General features: G+C 41.3%; 2 protein-coding genes across 8 annotated transcripts in view; one reads left to right on the forward strand and one right to left on the reverse strand.

Annotated features, from left to right (window-relative positions):
• Positions 1 to 17,691, forward strand: part of VRK2 (VRK serine/threonine kinase 2) — a 71,132-nt gene extending 53,441 nt beyond the window's left edge. For both annotated transcript variants that reach the window (XM_073339348.2, XM_073339349.2), the window contains exons 11-13: positions 1,640 to 1,821; positions 12,749 to 12,916; positions 16,995 to 17,691. In XM_073339348.2, coding sequence (XP_073195449.2) covers positions 1,640 to 1,821; positions 12,749 to 12,916; positions 16,995 to 17,237 — 593 coding nt within the window. In that variant the 3' untranslated portion in view covers positions 17,238 to 17,691. The remainder of the gene's footprint in view (positions 1 to 1,639; positions 1,822 to 12,748; positions 12,917 to 16,994) is intronic.
• Positions 12,217 to 24,196, reverse strand: part of FANCL (FA complementation group L) — a 97,437-nt gene continuing 85,457 nt past the window's right edge. For 2 of the 6 annotated variants that reach the window (XM_073339352.2, XM_073339351.2), the window contains 3 exons: positions 18,461 to 18,577; positions 17,803 to 17,874; positions 12,217 to 17,341 (listed from right to left, as the gene is read on the reverse strand). In XM_073339352.2, the coding sequence (XP_073195453.1) occupies positions 17,329 to 17,341; positions 17,803 to 17,874; positions 18,461 to 18,577 (202 nt within the window). In that variant the 3' untranslated portion in view covers positions 12,217 to 17,328. Of the gene's footprint in view, positions 17,342 to 17,802; positions 17,875 to 18,460; positions 18,578 to 21,013; positions 21,149 to 24,196 lie in introns of those variants that run through there. The other 4 variants (XR_012158292.2, XR_012158290.2, XR_012158289.2 and 1 more) reach the window with 3 other exon arrangements.

Below are 24,196 nucleotides of genomic sequence, written 5' to 3' on the forward strand. Positions count from 1 at the left end.
AAATCTGTTCCTTCTTCTATCCCTCATTATCCCATAAAACAAAAATCAAGTAGATGACTCAGATAATAAAGGCTTGATTTTCAGCAATGTCCTGCAATTTTTTGGGTGCACCTGGTACTACAGAGATCTAGATCTAACTCCTTTGCAATGCAAGCCAGGTAGGTACACATCTGAGTGCTACCAGTTCCACCTGGAACTTACTGATGCACAATCCATTGTAGTTGCAAAATGGTAGGCCACGTTGAGTCCCAGCTACAAATCAGGCCAGTAGCCCTAACAGTTGAGTTCAACGTGAAATCTTTGTTTAGGCTCTGATTATCAAAGCTATTCTAACCTGTACGAGAATTCTGCAAAAGCAGACTGTTAGCACTAGGTCTTCCTTGAACCAGTTTCTTCATGTAAATGCTATGATCTTAATTTTTTTACTTTAATAAAGGAAATTACCAAATAGGAATTCTCTCCCTGCATGACAGACTTGTCCTTAGTAATTGCCTGTGACATCTTAGCCACATTCAATCCAGGTTGTTAGGAAGCAGTGAGTGTGTTAAGGAGTATGGGTGCTGTTAGTATGGAAATGTAAGCAGCAGGTCCACAAGAGGTTTTATTGTTTAGCATTTTATGAGTTTGAAGCAGCTAATGAATGTGTGGCTTGTCTAGTTCTGTATTTTCTTCACAGAAACAGTATAAAGGTAACCCAAAGAGGAAGCTCTTGGTATAGGGCAAACAATGGCCTTTGCAGGGCGTGGTAGGGTGGGGAGGTTATGAGGCATTTGCTCATACTATTCTTTTTCCCCACAGAATTCCCAAATTTAATACGTATTATATGACATTGGAATTGTGTAGTATAAAATACTTTACTTTAAAACTTAGCTTTCTCTTCTCCTCCTCCTACAGTGTAGTACACACTCTGTGGCTCTGTTTTAATATCTTTTGCCTTGGGGATCAGAAGAGATAAATGTCAATATATACTGCAGTTTAGTTTTAGGATTATACTAAAATAACTGCAAGAAAAGTTTTTTATACATGCCCAACTGTAGTATTCTCACACTCCTGAAGGCATCTTAACCCCTCCAGAGATATCAGCTGGTGGTGATGGTGGTAAAATAATGATATTGCTGGGTTGCATTAAGACCTGTTTCCAACAAAACCAACCACTGTCTAGTGACTTATAGGATATTTGCATAATGCAGGAATTGTCAAGACCCTGTAAATCAAAGCATTTTGCTTTCCCAGTAGGTGTTCAAATTATAAAATGTCTGCAAATTAGCATTCAATATACATAGCAACAGCATTTTAAAGGTCCTGTTATGATCCAAATATCAAGAAAATCTTTCTAGTTGCCAAATTATCAGCATCTTTGGACTAAAAAGAGAAACTTTAGCAGTAGTTTTTAATGCTAGTATAGTTTTCTGTAACAATCATAACATAATGAACAGCATAGGGGATGGCAAGTTTATCAGTCTGTTCTTTCCTTTTCCCATCCAAAGAAAAAAAAATCTTTGTATTTCGACAGTTCTGTGTTGTGGCTATTTCCTTTTGGTTCTGTTGTATCTTGGTTGTCATTCCTTGGATTGAAGACTTTTTCAAAGTTGTTGGTCCACATAAAAAAAAAAAATCCCTTTTAAAATATACTCCACAGGTGAAATAGCTATGTTTTTGGCATGTGTTTATGGTTTAACTTATGAGGAAAAGCCAAAGTATCAAGTGCTAAAGAAAATCCTGGTGGATGGACTGAAATCAAGTGGAACTTTTTACGATGGCCCTCTGGAATTTTCCACTGCTAGATGTGCACTAAATCTGTGCGCGTCTAAAGATCTGAAAGTAAGTAACACAATCCCTTGCAGTTCAGCAATTATTTTGAGAAACATGTTGGATGATTGTTTTTTCTTTTGTACGAGATAAAGTAGTTTAAGATCTCAAAATGAGACTGACAACAATTGTTTTGCTTTAAATACATTGCATTTGTTAATTCCTGTTTCCCCTGGCTTTGCTAAAAAGTGGGATGTCAACCCTTAAGGAGGAAAAACTGTCATGAGTCCTTTTGACCTACAGCTTCTCACTTCAAAGTAGTGTGTCTGTGGAGAATCATTTACTTTCAGGATAATGGGGAAGTCAAGGACTCTGTTCACTAACATCTTGAAGACAAGCTTGAATGCCAGGTTTTTCATTCTGGTCAGATTAAAAGCAAAGTTGTCTTGATAAGTAAAAGCATTTAATTCATTTTCTGTCTTTTTTTTTTTTTTTTTTTTGGTCCTTTGTCATTGCATTCCTACAGCCACCAATCTGAAGGGGATATTTCATCCTTGGATTTAAGTAGTTTATTTGTATGTAGTGCTGTATAGTGTTTTTAGCACACAGATTTAAAGTTGACAGCTATCATGTTATATATGTCCCCCCTGTATTTTAAGTCTGAAACTATACCATTAATAAAACCTTTAAGTTTAATAAATCTAGATTGATGTAATTAGAAGCCTTACTGGACCTGATATGAAATGTCAGTCTCACGATATCTCTGCCTTGAAACTACCCCTATGCAAAAGCCCTATTTCTTCTCTGATGCGTGTGCAATAAGGCAGGGTCAGGGTATCATTCATTTTTAATATTTCTTGTGAACTTTGGACCATCACAAGGGTACATGAGCCAAGAATGCAGGATGCAAACTAATGTGACTGATAGGCTGCTAGATGAATGGTGATTCAAGTATCAGTGCACAGATGGTTCTGATTTGCTGAGTTTTGTAGCTGCTGCAACTGAAGACATAAAATATCCTTCTAGTCATAAATTAGCTCTTTGGAAGCAAAACCTTGGCACCAGAGCTTTACAACCTTCAATTAGTAGGGAAAGAAGTATTTGAATGACTGTGGTATTGACATCTGTAGGCCTGCATAGTAATCATTCCTAATAGACAAGAATATCTGTTTGAGGGGGTTTTGCATGGCTAATTAACTACTAGTGAGAATATGTAATTTTTTCATGATCTCCTGATTGTCACCTTTCTCTCATGATACAATTACATTTTATTGTAGCAAGTGGCTCACAAACCAATTGTCAGCACTATTTACGTATTGCAGAAGGCAGAACAAAAGTTCATGTTTAATAAAAAGCCACTGTATTTTGATCTTGGTAATTAGAGACTTATTTTAGCAGTTTTATTGACTTTTGTGTTTTTATCATTTTTACAACAAAACAAAGCTATTTCAGTGACAGTATTTCCCTTGTAATAATGGTCACCAATTAATCTACACTAATTTGAGTAACTTATTTCATTTTTGTAGTTTGTATAGTTTTCTAAATTTAATTGAAATATAAAAGTTCTTTTAAAAAGGCATCTTCTTTACTGATCTATGTTTAGATCTCTGCTTCACCAGAATCTTAGATTTTTACATATTAGACACTGACTAGTAAAGCCAAACTATGGTTCTTTATGCGTTCTTTTCATTTGTGTACACAGCAAACTGCAGACCCTTTCTCTTCATAGAATGGAAGCAGGACCAATGATGTGAAGCTTACGCTTTGTCCTGTCAGCTTTAAGCAGACATTCAATAATTAATTGCAATAGTAAGAATAGTGGGTCAGAGGAAAATCAGATATATAAAGATCAAAAATTATCATCTTAGTGAAAACTTGTATAGGATGTGAAACCAAAGGAACATCAGATTCAAGAGGGAAAGCATTCTGAGAAAGAGATTTTAATGTGTTATTTCTCAAGTTTTGTTCCCCATGTTCCTAATACAATTTGTTACAAATCAGCAGTTTTTCTGTAAATGTAATTTTGTGTTACTGTAAAAAAAAACTGAACAGCCAGATGCCTGTGTAAGGGGTTTTCAGGTTTTGTTTTTAACTTTCAGCTGAAAGTACAAAATTATTCAGTTTTATACTTAGCCTAAACTTGGATATTAAAGTAGCATGAAAGATATTGCTGAACTTGTTCTGATTATGAGAGTTAGCAAGTGCTGTAGCAACTCTTCAATTTGCAAGTGCACAACCCTATTACAAGTCCATAAGGGAGAAATGTCAATTATCAGTGCTTCTGTTCCTTGGACACAAGCAGAATTATTTGAATGGTCAATAACAAGGTCAGAGACAGGGTTGTGCTGTTGCAGATGACTTGATCTTAGTACCTATCATCACTTAAATTTTCAGAGGAACCTCAAATTACTCCTGCCTTGCCACTTTGAAAAATATGCATGCTTGTGCCACCTCAAACTAGAGTTCTTCTTTCCTCAAGGGTATTTCTCTAGCAAGATGTACTTAAGGGCAAAAAAAATAATGTAATCTAATTTACTGAAAAATGGACAGAAGACAGGAGATTTATTTTCTGAATGATTAAAGGGAGGTTTCTGGTATTCTCCATTAAGTTTAAGAAATGTTTTAGTTTACCAAATCTAAGTTCTCATTTGTATGAGAACAGAGAATACAAGCCAAGGACATAAGATTTTCAGAAAACTAGGTTTTAACCTACAGTTGCTGGGGCTGACTGATTGTATTGTAACTTGGAGGAGTTGGGGACATAAGAGAGACACCCCATTTGGGGAAGATTAGGAGATTTTGGGTTGTGTGCTCCTGGAGAAGCCAGAGAGAGCTTTTCCAGGGCTGATGCATTCTAGCTGCACTGCTGACCGGGTGGAATGCCTTAAAAAGCAATGTACTGCTCACTACTCTCAGCCCATCTATCTCCTCCTTCCTTTCAACACTTGCAATGTTACCTCCTCTGCATTTTCAGCCCTTTTCCACTTCTTCTCTTACCACACACACCTCTCTCCTCCCATTAAAAACAAACACAAAACTTACTGCTAATTGGAGTAATTCAGGTTTCAGAGGAACAGCCGTGTTAGTCTGTATTCGCAAAAAGAAAAGGAGTACTTGTGGCACCTTAGAGACTAACCAATTTATTTGAGCATGAGCTTTCGTGAGCTACAGCTCACTTCATCAGATGTTTACCGTGGAAACTGCAGCAGACTTTATATACACACAGAAATCATGAAACAATACCTCCTCCCACCCCACTGTCCTGCTGGTAATAGCTTATCTAAAGTGATCAACAGGTGGGCCATTTCCAGCACAAATCCAGGTTTTCTCACCCTCCACCCCCCCACACAAATTCACTCTCCTGCTGGTGCTAGCCCATCCAAAGTGACAACTCTTTACATAATCAAGTCGGGCTATTTCCTGCATAGATCAAGGTTTTCTCACATCCCCCCCACCCCCATACACACACAAACTCACTCTCCTGCTGGTAATAGCTCATCTAAACTGACCATTCTCCAGGTTTAAATCCAAGTTAAACCAGAACATCTGGGGGGGGGGGGGGTAGGAAAAAACAAGAGGAAACAGGCTACCTTGCATAATGCTGACAGCTTGTGCCTCACGCTCTCAAAGAAACTGCGGAATCACCTGATCAAGATCCTCTACAGCAAACAGGGAAAGATTAAGAATGAGCTCTCAAAAATGGATACTCTCATAAAGAACCAACCTTCCACACAAACTTCCTCGTGGCTGGATTTTACTAAAACTAGACAAGCCATTTACAACGCACACTTTGCTTCTCTACAAAAGAAAAAAAACACTAAACTTTCTAAACTACTACATGCTACAAGGGGCCACAGCAATGGTTCCCTCACCCCACCTAGCAATATTGTTAACCTATCCAACTATACTCTCAGCCCAGCAGAAGCAGCTGTTCTATCTCGGGGCCTCTCCTTCTGCCCCTCCACCCCCACGAACATGATACAGTTCTGTGGTGACCTAGAATCCTATTTTCGACGTCTCCGTCTCAAGGAATATTTCCAAAATACCTCTGAACAACATACTAATCCACAGAGGTCTCCCTGCCAACACTACAGAAAGAGGGATTCTAGATGGACTCCTCCTGAAGGTCGAAACAGCAGACTGGACTTCTACATAGAGTGCTTCCGCCGACGTGCACGGGCTGAAATTGTGGAAAAGCAGCATCACTTGCCCCATAACCTCAGCCATGCGGAACGCAATGCCATCCACAGCCTCAGAAACAACTCTGACATCATAATCAAAAAGGCTGACAAAGGAGGTGCTGTTGTCATCATGAATAGGTCGGAATATGAACAAGAGGCTGCTCGGCAGCTCTCCAACACGAGTTTCTACAAGCCATTACCCTATGATCCCACTGAGAGTTACCAAAAGCAACTACAGCATTTGCTCAAGAAACTTCCTGAAAAAGCACAAGATCAAATCCGCACAGACACACCCCTGGAACCCCGACCTGGGATATTCTATCTACTACCCAAGATCCATAAACCTGGAAATCCTGGGCGCCCCATCATCTCAGGCATTGGCACCCTGACAGCAGGATTGTCTGGCTATGTAGACTCCCTCCTCAGGCCCTACGCTACCAGCACTCCCAGCTACCTTCGAGACACCACTGACTTCCTGAGGAAACTTCAATCCATCGGTGATCTTCCTGATAACACCATCCTGGCTACTATGGATGTAGAAGCCCTCTACACCAACATTCCACACAAAGATGGACTACAAGCCGTCAAGAACACTATCCCCGATAATGTCACGGCTAACCTGGTGGCTGAACTTTGTGACTTTGTCCTTACCCATAACTATTTCACATTTGGGGACAATGTATACCTTCAGATCAGCGGCACTGCTATGGGTACCCGCATGGCCCCACAGTATGCCAACATTTTTATGGCTGATTTAGAACAACGCTTCCTCAGCTCTCGTCCCCTAAAGCCCCTACTCTACTTGCGCTATATTGATGACATCTTCATCATCTGGACCCATGGAAAAGAAGCCCTTGAGGAATTCCACCATGATTTCAACAATTTCCATCCCACCACCAACCTCAGCCTGGTCCAGTCCACACAAGAGATCCACTTCCTGGACACTACAGTGCTAATAAACAATGGCCACATAAACACCACCCTATACCGTAAACCTACTGACCGCTATTCCTACCTGCATGCCTCCAGCTTTCACCCTGACCACACCACACGATCCATCGTCTACAGCCAAGCTCTGCGATACAACCGCATTTGCTCCAACCCCTCAGACAGAGACAAACACCTACAAGATCTCTGTCAAGCTTTCTTACAACTACAATACCCACCTGCAGAAGTAAAGAAACAGATTGATAGAGCCAGAAGAGTTCCCAGAAGTTACCTACTACAGGACAGGCCTAACAAAGAAAATAACAGAACGCCACTAGCCGTCACCTTCAGCCCCCAACTAAAACCCCTCCAACGCATTATTAAGGATCTACAACCTATCCTAAAGGATGACCCAACACTCTCACAAGTCTTGGGAGACAGGCCAGTCCTTGCCTACAGACAGCCCCGCAACCTGAAGCAAATACTCACCAACAACCACATACCACACAACAGAACCACTAACCCAGGAACTTATCCTTGCAACAAAGCCCGTTGCCAATTGTGCCCACATATCTATTCAGGGGACACCATCACAGGGCCTAATAACATCAGCCACACTATCAGAGGCTCGTTCACCTGCACATCCACCAATGTGATCTATGCCATCATGTGCCAGCAATGCCCCTCTGCCATGTACATTGGTCAAACTGGACAGTCTCTACGTAAAAGAATAAATGGACACAAATCAGATGTCAAGAATTATAACATTCATAAACCAGTCGGAGAACACTTCAATCTCTCTGGTCACGCGATCACAGACATGAAGGTCGCTATCTTAAAACAAAAAAACTTCAAATCCAGACTCCAGCGAGAAACTGCTGAATTGGAATTCATTTGCAAATTGGATACTATTAATTTAGGCTTAAATAGAGACTGGGAGTGGCTAAGTCATTATGCAAGGTAGCCTGTTTCCTCTTGTTTTTTCCTACCCCCCCCCCCCCCCCAGATGTTCTGGTTTAACTTGGATTTAAACCTGGAGAATGGTCAGTTTAGATGAGCTATTACCAGCAGGAGAGTGAGTTTGTGTGTGTATGGGGGTGGGGGGGATGTGAGAAAACCTTGATCTATGCAGGAAATAGCCCGACTTGATTATGTAAAGAGTTGTCACTTTGGATGGGCTAGCACCAGCAGGAGAGTGAATTTGTGTGGGGGGGTGGAGGGTGAGAAAACCTGGATTTGTGCTGGAAATGGCCCACCTGTTGATCACTTTAGATAAGCTATTACCAGCAGGACAGTGGGGTGGGAGGAGGTATTGTTTCATGATTTCTGTGTGTATATAAAGTCTGCTGCAGTTTCCACGGTAAACATCTGATGAAGTGAGCTGTAGCTCACGAAAGCTCATGCTCAAATAAATTGGTTAGTCTCTAAGGTGCCACAAGTACTCCTTTTCTTTTTGGAGTAATTCAATAACTATAAAGCGTGTACAACATGTCAGCGTAACATTCTCTGAGTATTGTCAGTAATGCCTCATTCTTGGGGATTTGTCTGCATGCTCCACCCCAAACCCAGAATTCTCTAGAAACCTCTGTGTTTTGGGGTCACATGGAACCTACCTTGAGCCCTGCAATGCTCCATGTGAGATTGTATAAGCAGAAGTGGCCCTTCACTTCCTTCCAGCTGGAACTTCCTGAGGTCTGTTATAATAGCTCCATAGCCATTTTCTCTTACCCCCAATTCAAGATAGCTGTTGGAATCAGTAAATTTTTTTAGCATTAGGTAATTTTTAGTCCCATTTGGAAATGTGAAGTGCCTGGTTGATGCTTGGGTGAAGTGTATGTGACTGAATCAGTATTGCCTAGAGGTCCTGAGAGCATCCTGGGTAGACCGAGAGCCAGAACCTTTTCCAATTTCTTTACACCATACTGACTCTAGAGGTCTTGAAGTGTAATGCCAAAGAACCTGTTACCTTTGTTCTGTGCTATTCTTTTTCAGTAGCCAGGGACAGAGAGGAAGCACCACCACACCATAAATTATAGTTTGCTCGTGCTATATTTAAAAATCTAGAGGTAATGATGCTGTTCCAGGGCGTCCTTGGCACTGACTGGAATCTCATCTCCAGTGCCAAAGGTTAAATGGCTGACTTGGCTGCTGAGTTGTGCCATAGGGCTGCTGTAAAGGGCTGCAGCAGATCAGTAGTGACAAAATTTGGAGAAGGAAAAATTGACCTGTAACTGGATTTCATAGGGGACAACTGTCATTACAGATCCACAACCTCCATCCCCCCTTCTTGGGAATGTATATTAGATTGTGATATGTGGAAGGATGTAATGAGACACAACCTTACTTGGAGAATTCTGTGACTTCAAGCAAAGTTGGCAGTCTCCAGCAGTCAGAGTTTTCTAGAAGGTTCCGGATAGGGTCCAGCCACATGGATCTGTACTGAAGCTACTCAAACTCCTGTTACAGTTGAATAACTTGTCATTTTTCATGAATATAGACACCTATTCAAGACTCTGCATGCCCTACCATCATTACAAGATAAATGAAATCCCATTAGCATTAATCATTCAAAAAACTCAGCCATTCATTATGGGAAACATCCCTCAGCCCTCCCTGGAAAAAAAATAAAGAAACACTTTACAGATGTCTTTTGCAGAATGTCCAGGTGGTCACCAAATTCTGTTATTTCAGACAAGTTGGGGAGCAGTTCAAGAGTCTTGAGCTGTCAGCTCTCCTCTGTAAGGCAGGTGGTCCAACTAAGGTGTCCTTCCTGATTTTAGCTGTGGCGATGCCGTTGAGGGCTTTATAGGTGTGACATACCAGTGTCAGACCAGTGGGAGTCTGTTACCCAAGCCTTACAGTGCCTTGCTGAAGTAGCTCCCATCTAGGCTGGTCACAAACAGCCTTCCAACATGCAGGGAGAGAGGGGGGGGGGGGGATCCCATGGGGTGTTCCTCCTTTTTATAGTTTCAGTACCCCCCTTGAAAAAACATTTCCAGCTGTGCATTAGGAGACAAAGTCCATGTGGAAGGATGTTCCCTGCTGGCTTTTTCTTACCTGTTTTAGCTTCCTTTGTCCTCCCTTCCTGCTTGGTGACTCTGTTTGCTGCTTAAATGCAAATTAAGCAAAGCACACATTCCTTTGTTTAGGACAGACCTGTTTACCAACTTCAGTTTGGGCAGGGCTATGGGGTTTGGAACATGTTAATAACATCATACGGGGGTATCTTATAACTTCACCTGCAGTGTTGCCACATGTTTTACCAGGACAATATTGACCAGCAAATTATGAGTTTAAGTGATACCTTATGAAGCATGCTTTGTACAAAGATTATTACAATAGTCTATAGAGTGAATACAGGGATGTATTCTGTCACAGTAGGTGATAACCAACAACTTAAACCCTCCCTAGAGATCCAAAGGCAGCCAGTGCAGAGGCCAGAGCACTGGTGTCATGTGCTCCCAGCAGCTGTAGTCTCTGAATAGTTTTATGGGAGAGCACATTTCAGATTAATGTAGACTAATCTTGAGGTAACAAGCATGGATAACAGTGGCACTGTTTTCATCTAAAAGATCACACTCAAAGCCAGATGCAGTTGGTGGTAAAATGATTGGGTTACTGCTGTAAAGACTGTCAAAGGCAGGGAGGAATTTAAAGTCACCCCTAACTTGCAATCCCTAGTAACTAATGGTGGATGTACATGCTCAAAGGAACTGATATTGTATCTGCCATCTCCAGCTGCTTGCTCCACACTACCCTCACCTCAGTCTTGTCTGGGTTGAGCTTCAGCCAGCTTGCTCTCATCTACACACTGACTGAGGCACTGAATCACCTTGTCCAAGTCAGATGAGAGACACATACAGTGTCAGCAAATGATTGAGAATACTGCACTCCATGCCTCCTTACTCTTATTAATGCTGACCTTGTCCTCCCATTTCCTTCCATCTCTATCAGCTTAGAATGGATAATTGGGACAGAAGTCGTGTCTATTTGCTTTCTATACTTCCGGGCATCAGATAAATATTTTTAGCTTTCTCATATGCTCCTGGGATGCTAGGGTTATGGTTGAATACCCAAGCATAACCAGAGGTCCTATATGATAGATTTCAGGTAATATACCTTTTTTTTTTTTGCACAAAACATGATACACTTCATTTAGGTGGGGAGAGATAACAGGTGTAGGGTAAAGATTTTCAGAAATTAAGTCCCATTTGAAAAGTGGATTGGGCACTTGGGAGCTGAACTCCTAGAGAATTTCAGAGAGAGAATCTAAGCATCAAATTTTAAAGTATTTAGATAATTCTCTTGGGGGGGGGGGAAATCACACTAGGTGCCTATCTGCATCTTTCATTACCTAACCACCTTTCAAAAACTAGACGGTAGGCACTTTTGAAAATTATACTTGTTAATTTTTTGGAATTAGACCTTGGGGAAGGTTGATTAAGTTATTGGAATTGGACCTTGGGGGAGGTTTAGGTTGGATATTAGGAAAAACTTTTTCACTAGGAGGGTGGTGAAGCACTGGGGTGGGTTACCTAGGGAGGTGGTGGAATCGCCTTCCTTAAAAACTTCTAAGGTCAAGATTGACAAAGCCCTGGCTGGGATAATTTAGTTGGGGATTGGTCCTGCTTTGAGCAGGGGGTTGGACTAGATGACCTCCTGAGGTCCCTTCCAACCCTGATATTCTATGATTCTCTGACTAGTTAGAGGTTTTGTGTTTCAACTCTTGCTTGGCGGCTGATGGAGTAGCTCTCCTATAATCCACTTTGGTACAACACTCTCCTTTATTATTTCTTTGTGTAATTCCCATTCTTGAACTACTTAATCAACACCACCAAAAGGAAGCAGATTTAATTTGTAACTGCTATACTCAGGAAGAACTGCTGTGCAGAGGGCCACATGTGACTATTACTACTGCAGAGTTGTTTAGTGTGCCAGAAGTACTGAAGGACGGCACATGGCCTACAGGCTGTGTTTTGGCTACATTTACATTAAGAGTTACAAATGCCAAAAACAGACATCATTTGACATTTAGAGTGGGTATAAGACTGGAAAAAAACTGCATGAATGCCTGAGTATAGCTCCCAGTCTAAGTTCCCTCTAACTGCATGGCTGTGCAGCAGCCTATCAAGGGCTACACAGGCGCTCAGGGCTGTGGTGAAGAGAGAATCACCCCCAGCTCTAGAGCTGCCGCGGCTGGGGAGAGGGAGCCTCACCCCCAGCCTAGGTGCTGCTGTGGGGAGAAAGGGCTGGGCAGAGTCCTCTCTCCCCGCTGCAGCTCTGAGGCAGCCTGCACCCAAACCCCTCACCCCCAGCCCAGAATCCTCACCCCAGCCCCCTCCCACACTCCAAACCCCTCTGCAGATACCCGCCACATAATCACCTCCATATTGGTACACATAACAAAATTCATTCCGCAGATGCATGGGAAAAAATAGAGAGAACATTATTCCCAGTACATATTAGCAAATAAAAAGAGGAGATAAACTTTCTCACTCCAGGGTTAGATTAACTGAATAAAGGAGTAATATTTATCTTATTTGAGACCATAACATTAATTAGACTCAATGCCATGATAGGAAATTTATTGAAGAATTTAAGCATTTCCATTCCCAGCAAAGGTTAAGTGTATATAGTTCTAAATTATTGAAATAATTTTCCATAAAAATGCCCTTTGGTAATGTAGTAGCTAATGATAGCATGACAGTAGCACTAGTCTTGTCCTGTTTGTAGGAAAGATTTGACAACTATTTTCTACATACTTTTAGTATCCTCTGACTTTCTTTTTGAATTTTGCCTTTGTTTGTATTCTTACTACTGTATTTAAGCACTCTTCTTTCTGAACTGTTGAATGTTTTCATTATATCATGTTATTAACTCTGTGTTAACAGGCTAAGTTACCAAAGCCTACACCAAAACAGTTTAAAGAAAAAGCAAGCAAGCTGGATGATAAAGAACGTAACTGTCTGAGAAAAGCTGGTATTCCGGTAACACACAGGCAATTACAAGAACAAGAGAAACCAGTTGGATTGATGTGTCAGAATAATGAACCACTGCTGGTGAGATTTGACATTACAGTAGAACATACTGAAAAAAGTTCTGCTTTGATAATTCTGTGTTTCTTTCTACTGAAAGATTGGCACAACAGATGTGTGCAAACAGCAGGCTAGATATTCGTCACAGTAACACCAGAATTTGGTATATGCTTAGACACGATTGGATAACATTATTCCAAAAATATAATGAAGTTCAAAAAATGTTCTGTTATCGTGCATTAGGTTCAAAAATAGTACTGCACGTCTAGTAGTACCTTTAACATTAGCTCTACAGTCACAGATATTAGGAATGGTACCCGTGACAACATTCTTGTGTAGTGGTTGTCATTAAAGTAAACATTTGTAAGTCAATAATAGTTTTCCTCTTCTAATTTACAGCAAGGAAATTGCTTGGCACTGTTTGGTAATAGCTAGGTCTTCAAATAACTGCATTTAATATTAACCCATAATAAAATCTTGGTTTCAGGCCTTGAAAAGTCAGAATTTAACTGATCAAAGCTCAATAGCATTGGCTACTCTATTATATAAAAGGTCTGAATGCCCTCATTAACTTCAACTTGTATACTTGGTATGCCAAAGTGGATCTGTGCGGCTCAGTTTCACACTTCTAGAATGCAAAGAATCATTCTGTAAAGGCTTCAGTGCTATTTGTGAGTAAGAACAGTTCAGAATAGAAGGCATCTTAGCAAAAGAAACCCCTCTCTCCCCCTCCCGTTTGGTTTTAAGTTAATTTAACAGTAACTATTTACTCAGGTTGTGCCCTTCTGTGTGGGTAAGGAAAATCAAACTCATTTATGAAGCACCAGAACGAGACTTTAAAAGCAGCTTTATTAAAAAATCTTTGCTTCAAGCAGTCTGCTGCATGGAGACTCCAATACAAGGAAGCAAAGTGAAGAAGAAACAGCAAAAGCGTCCCAGGGTTTCAGTCAGGCAAGTGGTGAGCAGAACAATTCAGATAGAGGGTCACAGCTAATAGGAAAAGGTTAGATTAAAGAAGGCTCCTGAGTCCTGCCGAAACAGCCCTGAATTTTGTACATCACCTTCCCTGTTAAGGAGGGAATGCAGAGGAGGAGTTGGAAGTATCAATTCAGATGCTATTTTTATGCAGAAATTCTGTTTTGGATGCTAGAATATAAATAGCCAATTGGACCATCCCCAACCTGCTTCCGTCCAAATCCCTCCTCTCCCACAGACCCTGAGCCCCCTGTTCACCTGCCTCTTACCTGAAACAGCAGCTTTTGGTTCTTCAGCCAGGTAGTCCATCGCCTGGGTTATGAATGATAGAGACTGGTCCCTGACATTGATCACGTGTAGTAGCAGAAACTGCCAGTGACAGTGGTGCCATCTTCACTGTAAATCATGGTGTTGTGAAGGAGTATGGGGATTTGTACTCTTTTTTCCCCCTGCTTTGTGGTGATATCAGAAGCTGCACTTAGCTGGAAGGCAAGGGTACATTTAATATAGCTGCAGGGGAGGAGTTGTGGAATATGTATACCTGGGTGACTGAAAGAGGGAGCAAGCAATAGAAGCAGCAACCAGTGAGAAGGATCAGGTGTCAAGAACAAGAATAAACCAGCCTTTTGCATAATATTTGGTTGCCATTAGTATTTTTGAGTTATTCTTCCCTAGGAGGAAAGGGGAATTGGGAAATAGGTCTATTAATCTGGCTATTCCACTATAGTTGTTCCCTGGTACTCACGGCACATTATCACTAACAAGAGAATCAAGTTAAATATGGCTGTCAGGATGTTAAAAAATTCAGATGAAGAATTAAGGGGAGGGAAGTTGGAGAAGGAATATACAAAATGAGCCCAGGGAATATTGTGTTGGATGGTATGCTTCCTGCTAATTCCTTTTATTTAACTGATTTGGAAAGTGATGTAGAAGAGTTATATTGGGATTACCAAAGTGGTTTGGAGCGTATTTAAGAGATAGGTTGTGATGTACAAAATTAGGTAGGGTATTTCAGGCATAGATAAAAAGAAACAAAGCCTGCATGGTCCAAGCAAAAGAATGTTGGAAAGGCAAGATTTTATATACCCTTATTCTAGTCTAGGCACAGCCATGATGATAAGGAAGCTGAATATGATGAAGAGTCAGAGAACGGACTCAGTATATGACATGGCTATAACAGCAGGAAAGGAAGATGAGTTTGATGGTGGCATTTCAAATGGACTGGAAGATGGAAGCTGAGTTTGACAGAACAAAGGACTTTGCAAGAGTCTAGTCATCAACTTATTAAGGCAGAAGAAGTGTTGTAGCAGTAGTTATGGAGAGAAAGTGACATATACTGGAAAACACTGACGTTGTTACAGAATTCAGTTGCAGCCTAATTGTGAGAGGTGGAATCATTTACAACACTGCAACCCCAAGACTGGGATGCGGAATAAGTAGGGAGAAATCTGTTTTTTGCCATTTAGTTTTTTGGAGGTAATACATCAGGAAAATGCCATACCTCTTTGCCACTGATCAGGGGTGGAAATAGTAGAATTGAGAGTGGTATGTGTAATTTGGTAACCATGAATGCAGATATGACCTTAACCTCAGGAAAAGGAAGAAAAGGGGAACAAGAACAGAACCCTGCAGTTCACCAAGAGTGGAGGGAAGCAGAACAGTTGAAGGAGACTATAGAGGTAGGGGGTGTAAAATACTTGAATGAGGATGGAGAAGAGATGCAAGAAACATGTCATTAGTCACTTGGAAAATAGTGAATAGATTGGAGAAGAGTCGAGGAAAGTGAACTGACAAGAAAACCAGAGTTCAGAGCTTGCTCAAGGACTTGGAAGTGAAATGTGTGATAGTTGGAAAGGTAGAAGGGCTTTTAAGGGTCCAGGAAACAGTGGTATGTGTGAAGGCAGAGAAAAACCACCAGCTGGGGAAGGAAGAGCATTAGAGTAGGCATGAAGGCAAATGACAGAGGATTAGAGTAGAACACCACCTAAATTGGAGACTATAGAGAAGAATAGTTCATGAGATACTTCTCATCTTTTTGTGGTGAAAACTGAACTGAGATGAAGCGTCAAAGAATGACTTCTGTATCTAATTAGAAAGGAGAATCAGTTGGCAAGGCAAATGGTAGATAACTCAGGGTCTACGTTGACTTTCTCCACTGTAAATTTTTCATCCAAAGGACTACAATGCCAGGATAGAGGATAAGTGGGATGGATTTAGCAAAAGAAACTAGTGTGGATGAGAGTGAGATGGAATATGAAAACTATAGTCAGAACAGGCATCAGGAAAGAGAGGAGGAAATTGGAAGTCAGAACAGGGGATATTTACGGACAGGAGTTTGCAGAAGGAAGGTGGGATGGGAAGGTAGCAACGTTAACGGAAGAGGTGACTGTCAAAAGAAACTTCAGGATTGAAATACAAGAAACACAAATGTGCTTTGAAGAAAGTTTTTGTGATAGGGGTTGTGGGTGCAGGAGTCAGTTCAGAGGTGAAGATCAAAGCAGGACAAAGGAGCCATAAAGTTGATGCTTCTAGAAATTAAATACCACCTACACCTTTGAGGAATCATGACAAGTTTTGCTGTACTGTGGAGATATAAAATGAAATCTAAATAAATAGGAACAGCAAATTTGACAATCAAAAGTTTAGAATGGGTATATAATAACTTTATTAGCAAGAATATTGTAAATGTTATAGATTTTCACAATTTTGAGGACAAAGATAAAGGTATTAGAGCCCTTTAGATGTTGCTTTCAAAAATGAAATTCTAATTATTTCTTTTTGCAAAGCATTTAGTCTACATGTTATAAAACCAAACCCCACATTAATTTGTGGATATGAACACTTCTGTATTTGTACATGTATAAAGCTTTGAATGTTAGCTGCATCTGACAATGTTCACAAAATCTAGAGGGGTTAAATCTCTACTCCTAGTAGCTCAGCAAACGTTACTAGCTAATCTTGCTAAAAGCTTGTGAGAATTTGTTCTTTCATTGTAGTTCTTTGACATTTGCATGTAAGTTTCCCCCAGAAAGCAGTGCAACAGAATATTTTAATCTTTGTTCTTTTGATTCAGATTTCCACTCAGTTTAATGCTGGAAACATTTGAATATTTTTTTCCCCCTTGCAGGAAAACACCGTAAGACGACTACACAGGCAGTATCCCCAAACAGTTTTCTGGGAAGTTAAAAAGAGAAACCACCAAAGTAGTATTACATATTCTCCAGTATCTTTGCAAGAACCCAATGGAGATTTTACTAGTCCTTCTGTATCCAATATTCTTAAGCTTGCATTTACTGAAGAGAGGTACCGATACACCATGACCATACTTGTACTTCTGATATTAATATTCCTTGTGTTGTATTTTCTTTGATGTCACCATTTAAAATGTCTTGAGTTTATGTGCAGGGTCATTCACCCAGAGCCGTATAAGTTCTTTTTTCAAAGTTTCTTCATAGACATTTTCACTGAGATTGGCTTGAAAAAGATTTGTGAAGTAACATACTGTAAATAGATACCTTTTAACCTCTACAATGTACAAGGCTACATGTGTGCTAAACTATTTTTATTTGATTGTTTCTATTCTGAACATTAGGCATGCTTCTCAGAATTAGTCCTTTCAAAGAGTAATACTAAAAATTGTAGAAGAATTAAATCTCCTGTGTCTTTCACGATAAAGGACTCTGGTATATGTTTGATATATAGACATTGTTACATATTACTTTTACTCTCGTTTCAACAAATAGTTTTAAATACTGGTGCATGAAATTAACTCCATGCTATAATTTTTACAGTGGAATAAAATATAAAATCCACAAGTGCGTATCAAATTAACATTAACTGTCTGCTGCTCTTATTTTTTCTACTTTTCCTAAACTCCAGTACTGTACTTTATTCAGTTATACATTTCCATTAGACTTCCTGAAATGTTTCCTTACCTTGTTACAGTATGGACATTCACCAAAGATGACATTAAAACTTTGTCTGCTGGAAGGAAGACCTTGTAACCACTGCAAGATAAGATAAAGAAAACTTAATATTTATTTTATGCCCAATTTAGGAACGAGTCTAAAGTTCTTATAAACAGTGCTCTTCACCATAGTATCTGATAAATCTCTGATCTGTAGTGTTTTCACACTGAATTAGGAGCATGCAATTTTGCTGGATTAGTTTTCTGTACAATCTACCTATCATGATTAACTGGTTTCACATACTGGAAGTATGCTAAAAGTGATCCTGTCTGACTTCCCCCACACTCCCTTCTAAGGTTTTCAGAGCACTATTACTAAATAGTTCTACTTTTGTAGCACCTAGAAGCTCCTGTCTGGATTAGACCTTGGCCTGTACACACACAGTAAAGCAGGTTCCTTGCCCCCCAAGAGGTTGTAAGACATACGTGAGTGATGGAAGAGAACACTACGGAAGCAGCAATAAGAACATGTAATTAAGAAGGCTTAGCTGTTCTCTCTCATCAGTCCTTTACCCGTCACTTAACTAGCTATTTGTACTGCTTCCATAATATTCTCATACAGAAGCCCATATTAGGGATCCATGAATTGGAGCCAAGTGGATTTGTTACATTAATAAAAATTTTACCTCAAACAAACAAGCCTGATGGAAAGGTTGTCCACATCGGGAATCACCACATACTTGGTCTGGAATAGCACCATCAAGTCGGTAAGCATAACAGATACCACAGTCCATAGTGAAGTCCTTAAAAATACAAAACAAAGCTATTTCAGACAAGTTAACTTTATGGACATTAACAGGGTGGAAATGAGGAAGAAATAAAGTACACCACTTTTTAATTATTGTGTATTTCTTCCTTTGAAAGTCCGTTTCACCTGTTCCAAGACTTGGAACTAGTTCTATTTACAGCCAATAGATGTGATCATCTTCTCCCCACCCACACCCGGTGATGATGTTGTACAAGCATCCATCATCTTTGTCTAAAGCAAAACTAAGGTCCATCTGCGTATCATCTTTGGGGATTGGTCCTGCTTTGAGCAGGGGGTTGGACTAGATGACTTCCTGAGATCCCATCCAACCCTGATATTCTATGATTCTATGATTCAATCCATCCATTGCTTCCTCAGGATCTCTTTCCTATCATACTCTCCACACTCTTCACCAGGTCCTCTTTGTTCATCCTCTGTATGTCTCCAAACCAGCAAAGTTGCGCTTCCTGGATTTTGTCAGCCACATCACAAACTGACTTCCATCTTAATGCTTTCATTTCACTATCTGTTCCTTTAGGTAACCCTTTATTGTGCAAAGACATCTTGTTTCAAACACCTGTAGGCACTGACCTTGAGTCTCTACCACCCAGGCTTCTGCACCATATCACATTGTGGAATGTGTCATGCTGTCTGGAGTGGCTAAGAACAGAGTGCCTGCTTCAGGGCAGACTGTCAGAAAACAAGGGACAATACCCCAAACTGGTAGTATGTTCTATAACTAGATTTCATCACGCCAGCAAATGTGAACTCCTGGATAACTATACCAGTCTTACTATGGAATCCCCTTAGACTCTGCAGCCTATCTTGCCACCCAGACAAACTGGAATTTGTGATAATGGTCACTAAAACCCAAAATCACACCACATCAGGTCTCACTTACCCCAGATCAATTGGTATTCCAGATCTTTATGCCAAAGACAACACTGGCAGCCAATTCTATAGTAAACTAACTAAAGATTTATTAGCAAAGAAATAAGAGTTGAGGTTAAAGCACGTAAAGTATATTAACAGGTGAGTCACAGTTTGTAGTAGTAATGTAATAAATTGCCAGTTTCACAGAAGTTTTTCAGGTACACAGATTGTCTCTGGGGATCTCCACTTTGCATCTGGTATACTTCCTTGCAAGAGTCATCGAATCATAGATCAGGGTTGGAAGAGACCTCAGGAGGTCATCTAGTCCAACCCCTTGCTCAAAGCAGGACCAACCCCAACTAAATCATCCCAGCCAGGGCTTTGTCAAGCTGGGCCTTAAAAACCTTTAAGGATGGAGATTCCAACACCTCCCTAGGTAACCCATTCCAGTACTTCACACCCTCCTAGTGAAATAGTTTTTCCTGATATGCAACCTAGACCTCTCCCACTGCAACTTGAGACCATTGCTCCTTGTTCTGTCTTCTGCCACCACTGAGAACAGCCTAGCTCCATGCTCTTTGGAACCCCCCTTCAGGGTAGTTGAAGGCTGCTATCAAATCCCCCCTCACTCTTCACTCTGCAGACTAAATAAGACCAGTTCCCTCAGCCTCTCCTCGTAAGTCATGTGCCCCAGACCTCTAAATCATTTTCATTGCCCTCTGCTGGACTCTTTCCAATTTGTCCACATCCTTTCTGTATGGGGGGCCCAAAACTGGATGGAATACTCCACATGTGGCCTCACCAGTGCCGAATAGAGGGGAATAATCACTTCCCTCCATCTGCTGGCAATGCTCCTACTAACGCAGCCCAATATGCTGTTAGCCTTCTTGGCAACGAGGACACACTGTTGATTCATATCCAGATTCTCATTGACTGTAATCCCCAGGTCCTTTTCTGCAGAACTACCGCTTAGCCAGTTGGTCCCCAGCCTGTGGCAGTGCATGGGATTCTTCCATCCTAAACGTAGGACTCTGCACTTGTCCTTGTTGGACCTCATCAGATTTTTTTTGGCCCAGTCCTCCAGTTTGTCTAGATCACTCTGGACCCTATCCCTACCCTCCAGCATATCTACTTCTCCCCACAGCTTAGTGTCATCTGCCAACTTGCTGAGGGTGTAATCCATCCTATCATCTAGATCATTAATGAAGATGTTAAACAAAACTGGTCCAGGACTGACCTCTGGGGCACTCCGCTTGATACCAACTGCCAACTAGACATCGAGCCATTGATCACTACCTGTTGAGCCCGATGATCTAGTCAGCTTTCTATCCACCTTATAGGCCATTTGTCCAATCCATACTTTTTTAACTTGCTGGCACGAATACTGTGGGAGACCGTATCAAAAGCTTTGCTAAAGTCAAGGTATTCCTCGGCCCGCACCGCTTCCCGCAGCCCCCATTGGCCTGCAGTGCTGAACTGCGACCAGTGGGAGTCGCAATCATCCAAACGCGTGGATGCGGCAGGTAAACAAACTGGCCCGGCCGGCCAGGGGGCTTACCCTGGCAGGCCGTGTGCCAAATGTTGCCAATCCCTGCCTTGATGAATCCATGTTGACTGTTCCTGATCACTTTTCTCTCCTCCAAGAGCTTCAAAATGGAATCCTTGAGGACCTGCTCCATGATTTTTCTGGGAACTGAGGTGAGTAAACAGTTCAGAAATGAAGGATCTTTCTGAGAATCCATATTTATATTTTTCTTGTGACAGAAAGCAAGCTGACAGTCTTTCTACACACGTGAGCTTTTCCTTTGATGTTGGTGAGGAATGCACTTAGCCTTTTGATGTCTGACCATCATACATAATGGCCACTTGCTTTGAAATGAGCATTTTCTGTTAAAGTCCTTTATTATGATTTCACAAGATTTCGTTGATGGGTTATTTAGTTACAGGGTTATGCACAATGTAAATGTTTGCTATTACATTATAACAGAAACTGATAAGTGAAAACAATACAAGTAACATTCCTCTAGTTTTCATGAAGTTTAAATTCCTGAATACACTCTTACATTTATACTCATTTTGATCTATACTAATACACAAGTGAATACATTCTAGTCCACTGGTCTGCCACCGTTAAGGGGTGCACCATTGTTCTATATAATTGGGCTTTCAGTCTCAGTGGCATACATTTGTGATGTGCAACACGGGGGATGTTATTCTACACACTTCCAGCACTCAAATCTAGCCTTTGGCTCATGTTCAAACACAGTCCTCCATAATCCAGCTACTCAGGTAACTGAATCAGTCAGTCTGGTTTAGTCGTACTCTATTAATCTCTATACCCAGTTTCCCTGTGGTACCTCTACTGTGCCACAAGACCTCTGTCTTAGTCATGTTCACTGTCATCCCATGGCTGTGTAGCTGGTCATACCATTGGTTTACTATTTTCTCCAAGTTGTCTTTTGAGGATGCCCTTATTGCTATTTCATCTCTATACTGCAGCTTCTGACCTTTTCCCATTGTGATCTTCCTGCTGACGTAGTCTATAAATATGATAAACAGCAATGGACTGAGGGCCGACCCCTCATGCAATCTGATTTCCAATTCCAAGGGGCTTGCTGTTCCAAAACACATTCAGATCATGTTTTAGAATTATATACTGCATCCCCCATAGTTATTAAATTCTCAGACAATATTTCAACACTGGTGTGAGCATCCTTCTGTTCATTTTAACATATGCTTTGTCTAGAGTCTATGAAAGTCCAGAAGCTATCCTGTTGATATTCTAGCTGCTTCTCTATCACTTGCCGAATTATGAACATTGAATCTGTGGTTCCTTAGCTTTTCCTAAAGCAGAACTGTTTTTGTTAGTTTGTCCTGTCCACCTTTCTCCCAATCCTAGCATCCAATGTGTGTTCTGGTAACTTTATCCCTTGATAGTGTCTGCATTCATGGATGCTTTCCTTATGTATTGATGCCAAAATAGACTCATCAGTCTTCAGGAATTCTCTTGATTCACTCTATGGCTTTAACTACTTTGCTCATCCACTTTATACCTCTCTTGGTTTTTAAGGAGCAGAATATGCGCCTTAATTTGGACCCACAGAGCCATCACTCAGTCACTTACTCTAATAATTTCAATCATTGGATTTTCACCAGGTCTGCCATCATTTTATCAGGTCCAACTGCCTTACCATTCTTCATTATCTGGACTACATTTTCTCACCTTGTCCTCCATTATGTCAGACTCAGATCCTTAATGTGGGGTGTGGTCATTTTTTGCCAAGCTACAGATCTTTTGGCCAGCCAGCTGTGGATGGTTTACATGTAGGCAACTCTGCCAAAAAGGTGGTTTTGCCCCTCAAACTACTATTTCCACCTCTCCTTTGCTTGTTCATGTGTTACTAACAGCCTCCCCTGGTCATTCTTTACAAATGGCGTTGCAATACAATCCTCCTTCCCTTTGAATCTCATTGTCCAGCTATGCTGGAAGGAAAGGAGACACTGCATGTGGTTTAATTAGGCCTCCATTTTATTAACTGTCTGGGAGCTACCCACAGATAAAAGTGTATAGTGCTGGTAATGGCATGATAATTTTAATATATACCAGGGGGACTTCCATCAGCTAACCCTCTTTCCCATCCTCGTCCCCAGCCCACCTACTGCTGGGACCTTACCATCTCTTCTTCCCCTTCCGCCCCATGCGAGTTAAGGTGGGCTCTAAGAGGGGCAGTTGGCTCCCTGCCATGTCAGACATAGGGATCATAGAATATCAGGGTTGGAAGGGACCCCTGAAGGTCATCTAGTCCAAACCCCTGCTCAAAGCAGGACCGATCCCCAATTAAATCATCCCAGCCAGGGCTTTGTCAAGCCTGACCTTAAAAACCTCTAAGGAAGGGGATTCCACCACCTCCCTAGGTAACGCATTCCAGTGTTTCACCACCCTCCTAGTAAAGAAGTTTTTCCTAATATCCAACCTAAATCTCCCCCACTGCAACTTGAGACCATTACTCCTTGTCCTGTCATCCACTACCACTGAGAATAGTCTAGATCCATCCTCTTTGGAACCTCCTTTCAGGTAGCTGAAAGCAGCTTTCAAATCCCCCCTCATTCTTCTCTTCTGTAGACTAAACAATCCCAGTCCCCTCAGCCTCTCCTCGTAAGTCATGTGTTCCAGTCCCCTAATCATTTTTGTTGCCCTCCACTGGGTGTTTTCCAATTTTTCCACATCCTTCTTGTAGTGTGGGGCCCAAAACTGGACACGGTACTCCAGATGAGGCCTCACCAGTGTTGAATAGAGGGAAACGATCACGTCCCTCGATCTGCTGGCAATGCCCCTACTTATACATCCCAAAATGCCATTGGCCTTCTTGGCTACAAGGGCACACTGTTGACTCATATCCAGCTTCTCGTCCACTGTAACCCCTAGGTCCTTTTCTGCAGAACTGCTGCCTAGCCATTCGGTCCCTACTCTGTAGCGGTGCATTGGATTCTTCCGTCCTAAGTGCAGGACTCTGCACTTGTCCTTGTTGAACCTCATCAGATTTCTTTTGGCCCAATCCTCCCATTTGTCTAGGTCCCTCTGTATCCTATCCCTGCCCTCCAGCGTATCTACCACTCCTCCCAGTTTAGTATTGTCTGTAAACTTGCTGAGGGTGCAATCCACACCATCCTCCAGATCATTAATGAAGATACTGAACAAAACTGGCCCCAGGACCGACCCTTGGGGCACTCCCCTTGATAC

This window comes from Lepidochelys kempii, chromosome 3 (genome assembly GCF_965140285.1).
Source record: "Lepidochelys kempii isolate rLepKem1 chromosome 3, rLepKem1.hap1, whole genome shotgun sequence".
In the NCBI taxonomy this organism is placed as follows: domain Eukaryota; kingdom Metazoa; phylum Chordata; order Testudines; family Cheloniidae; genus Lepidochelys; species Lepidochelys kempii.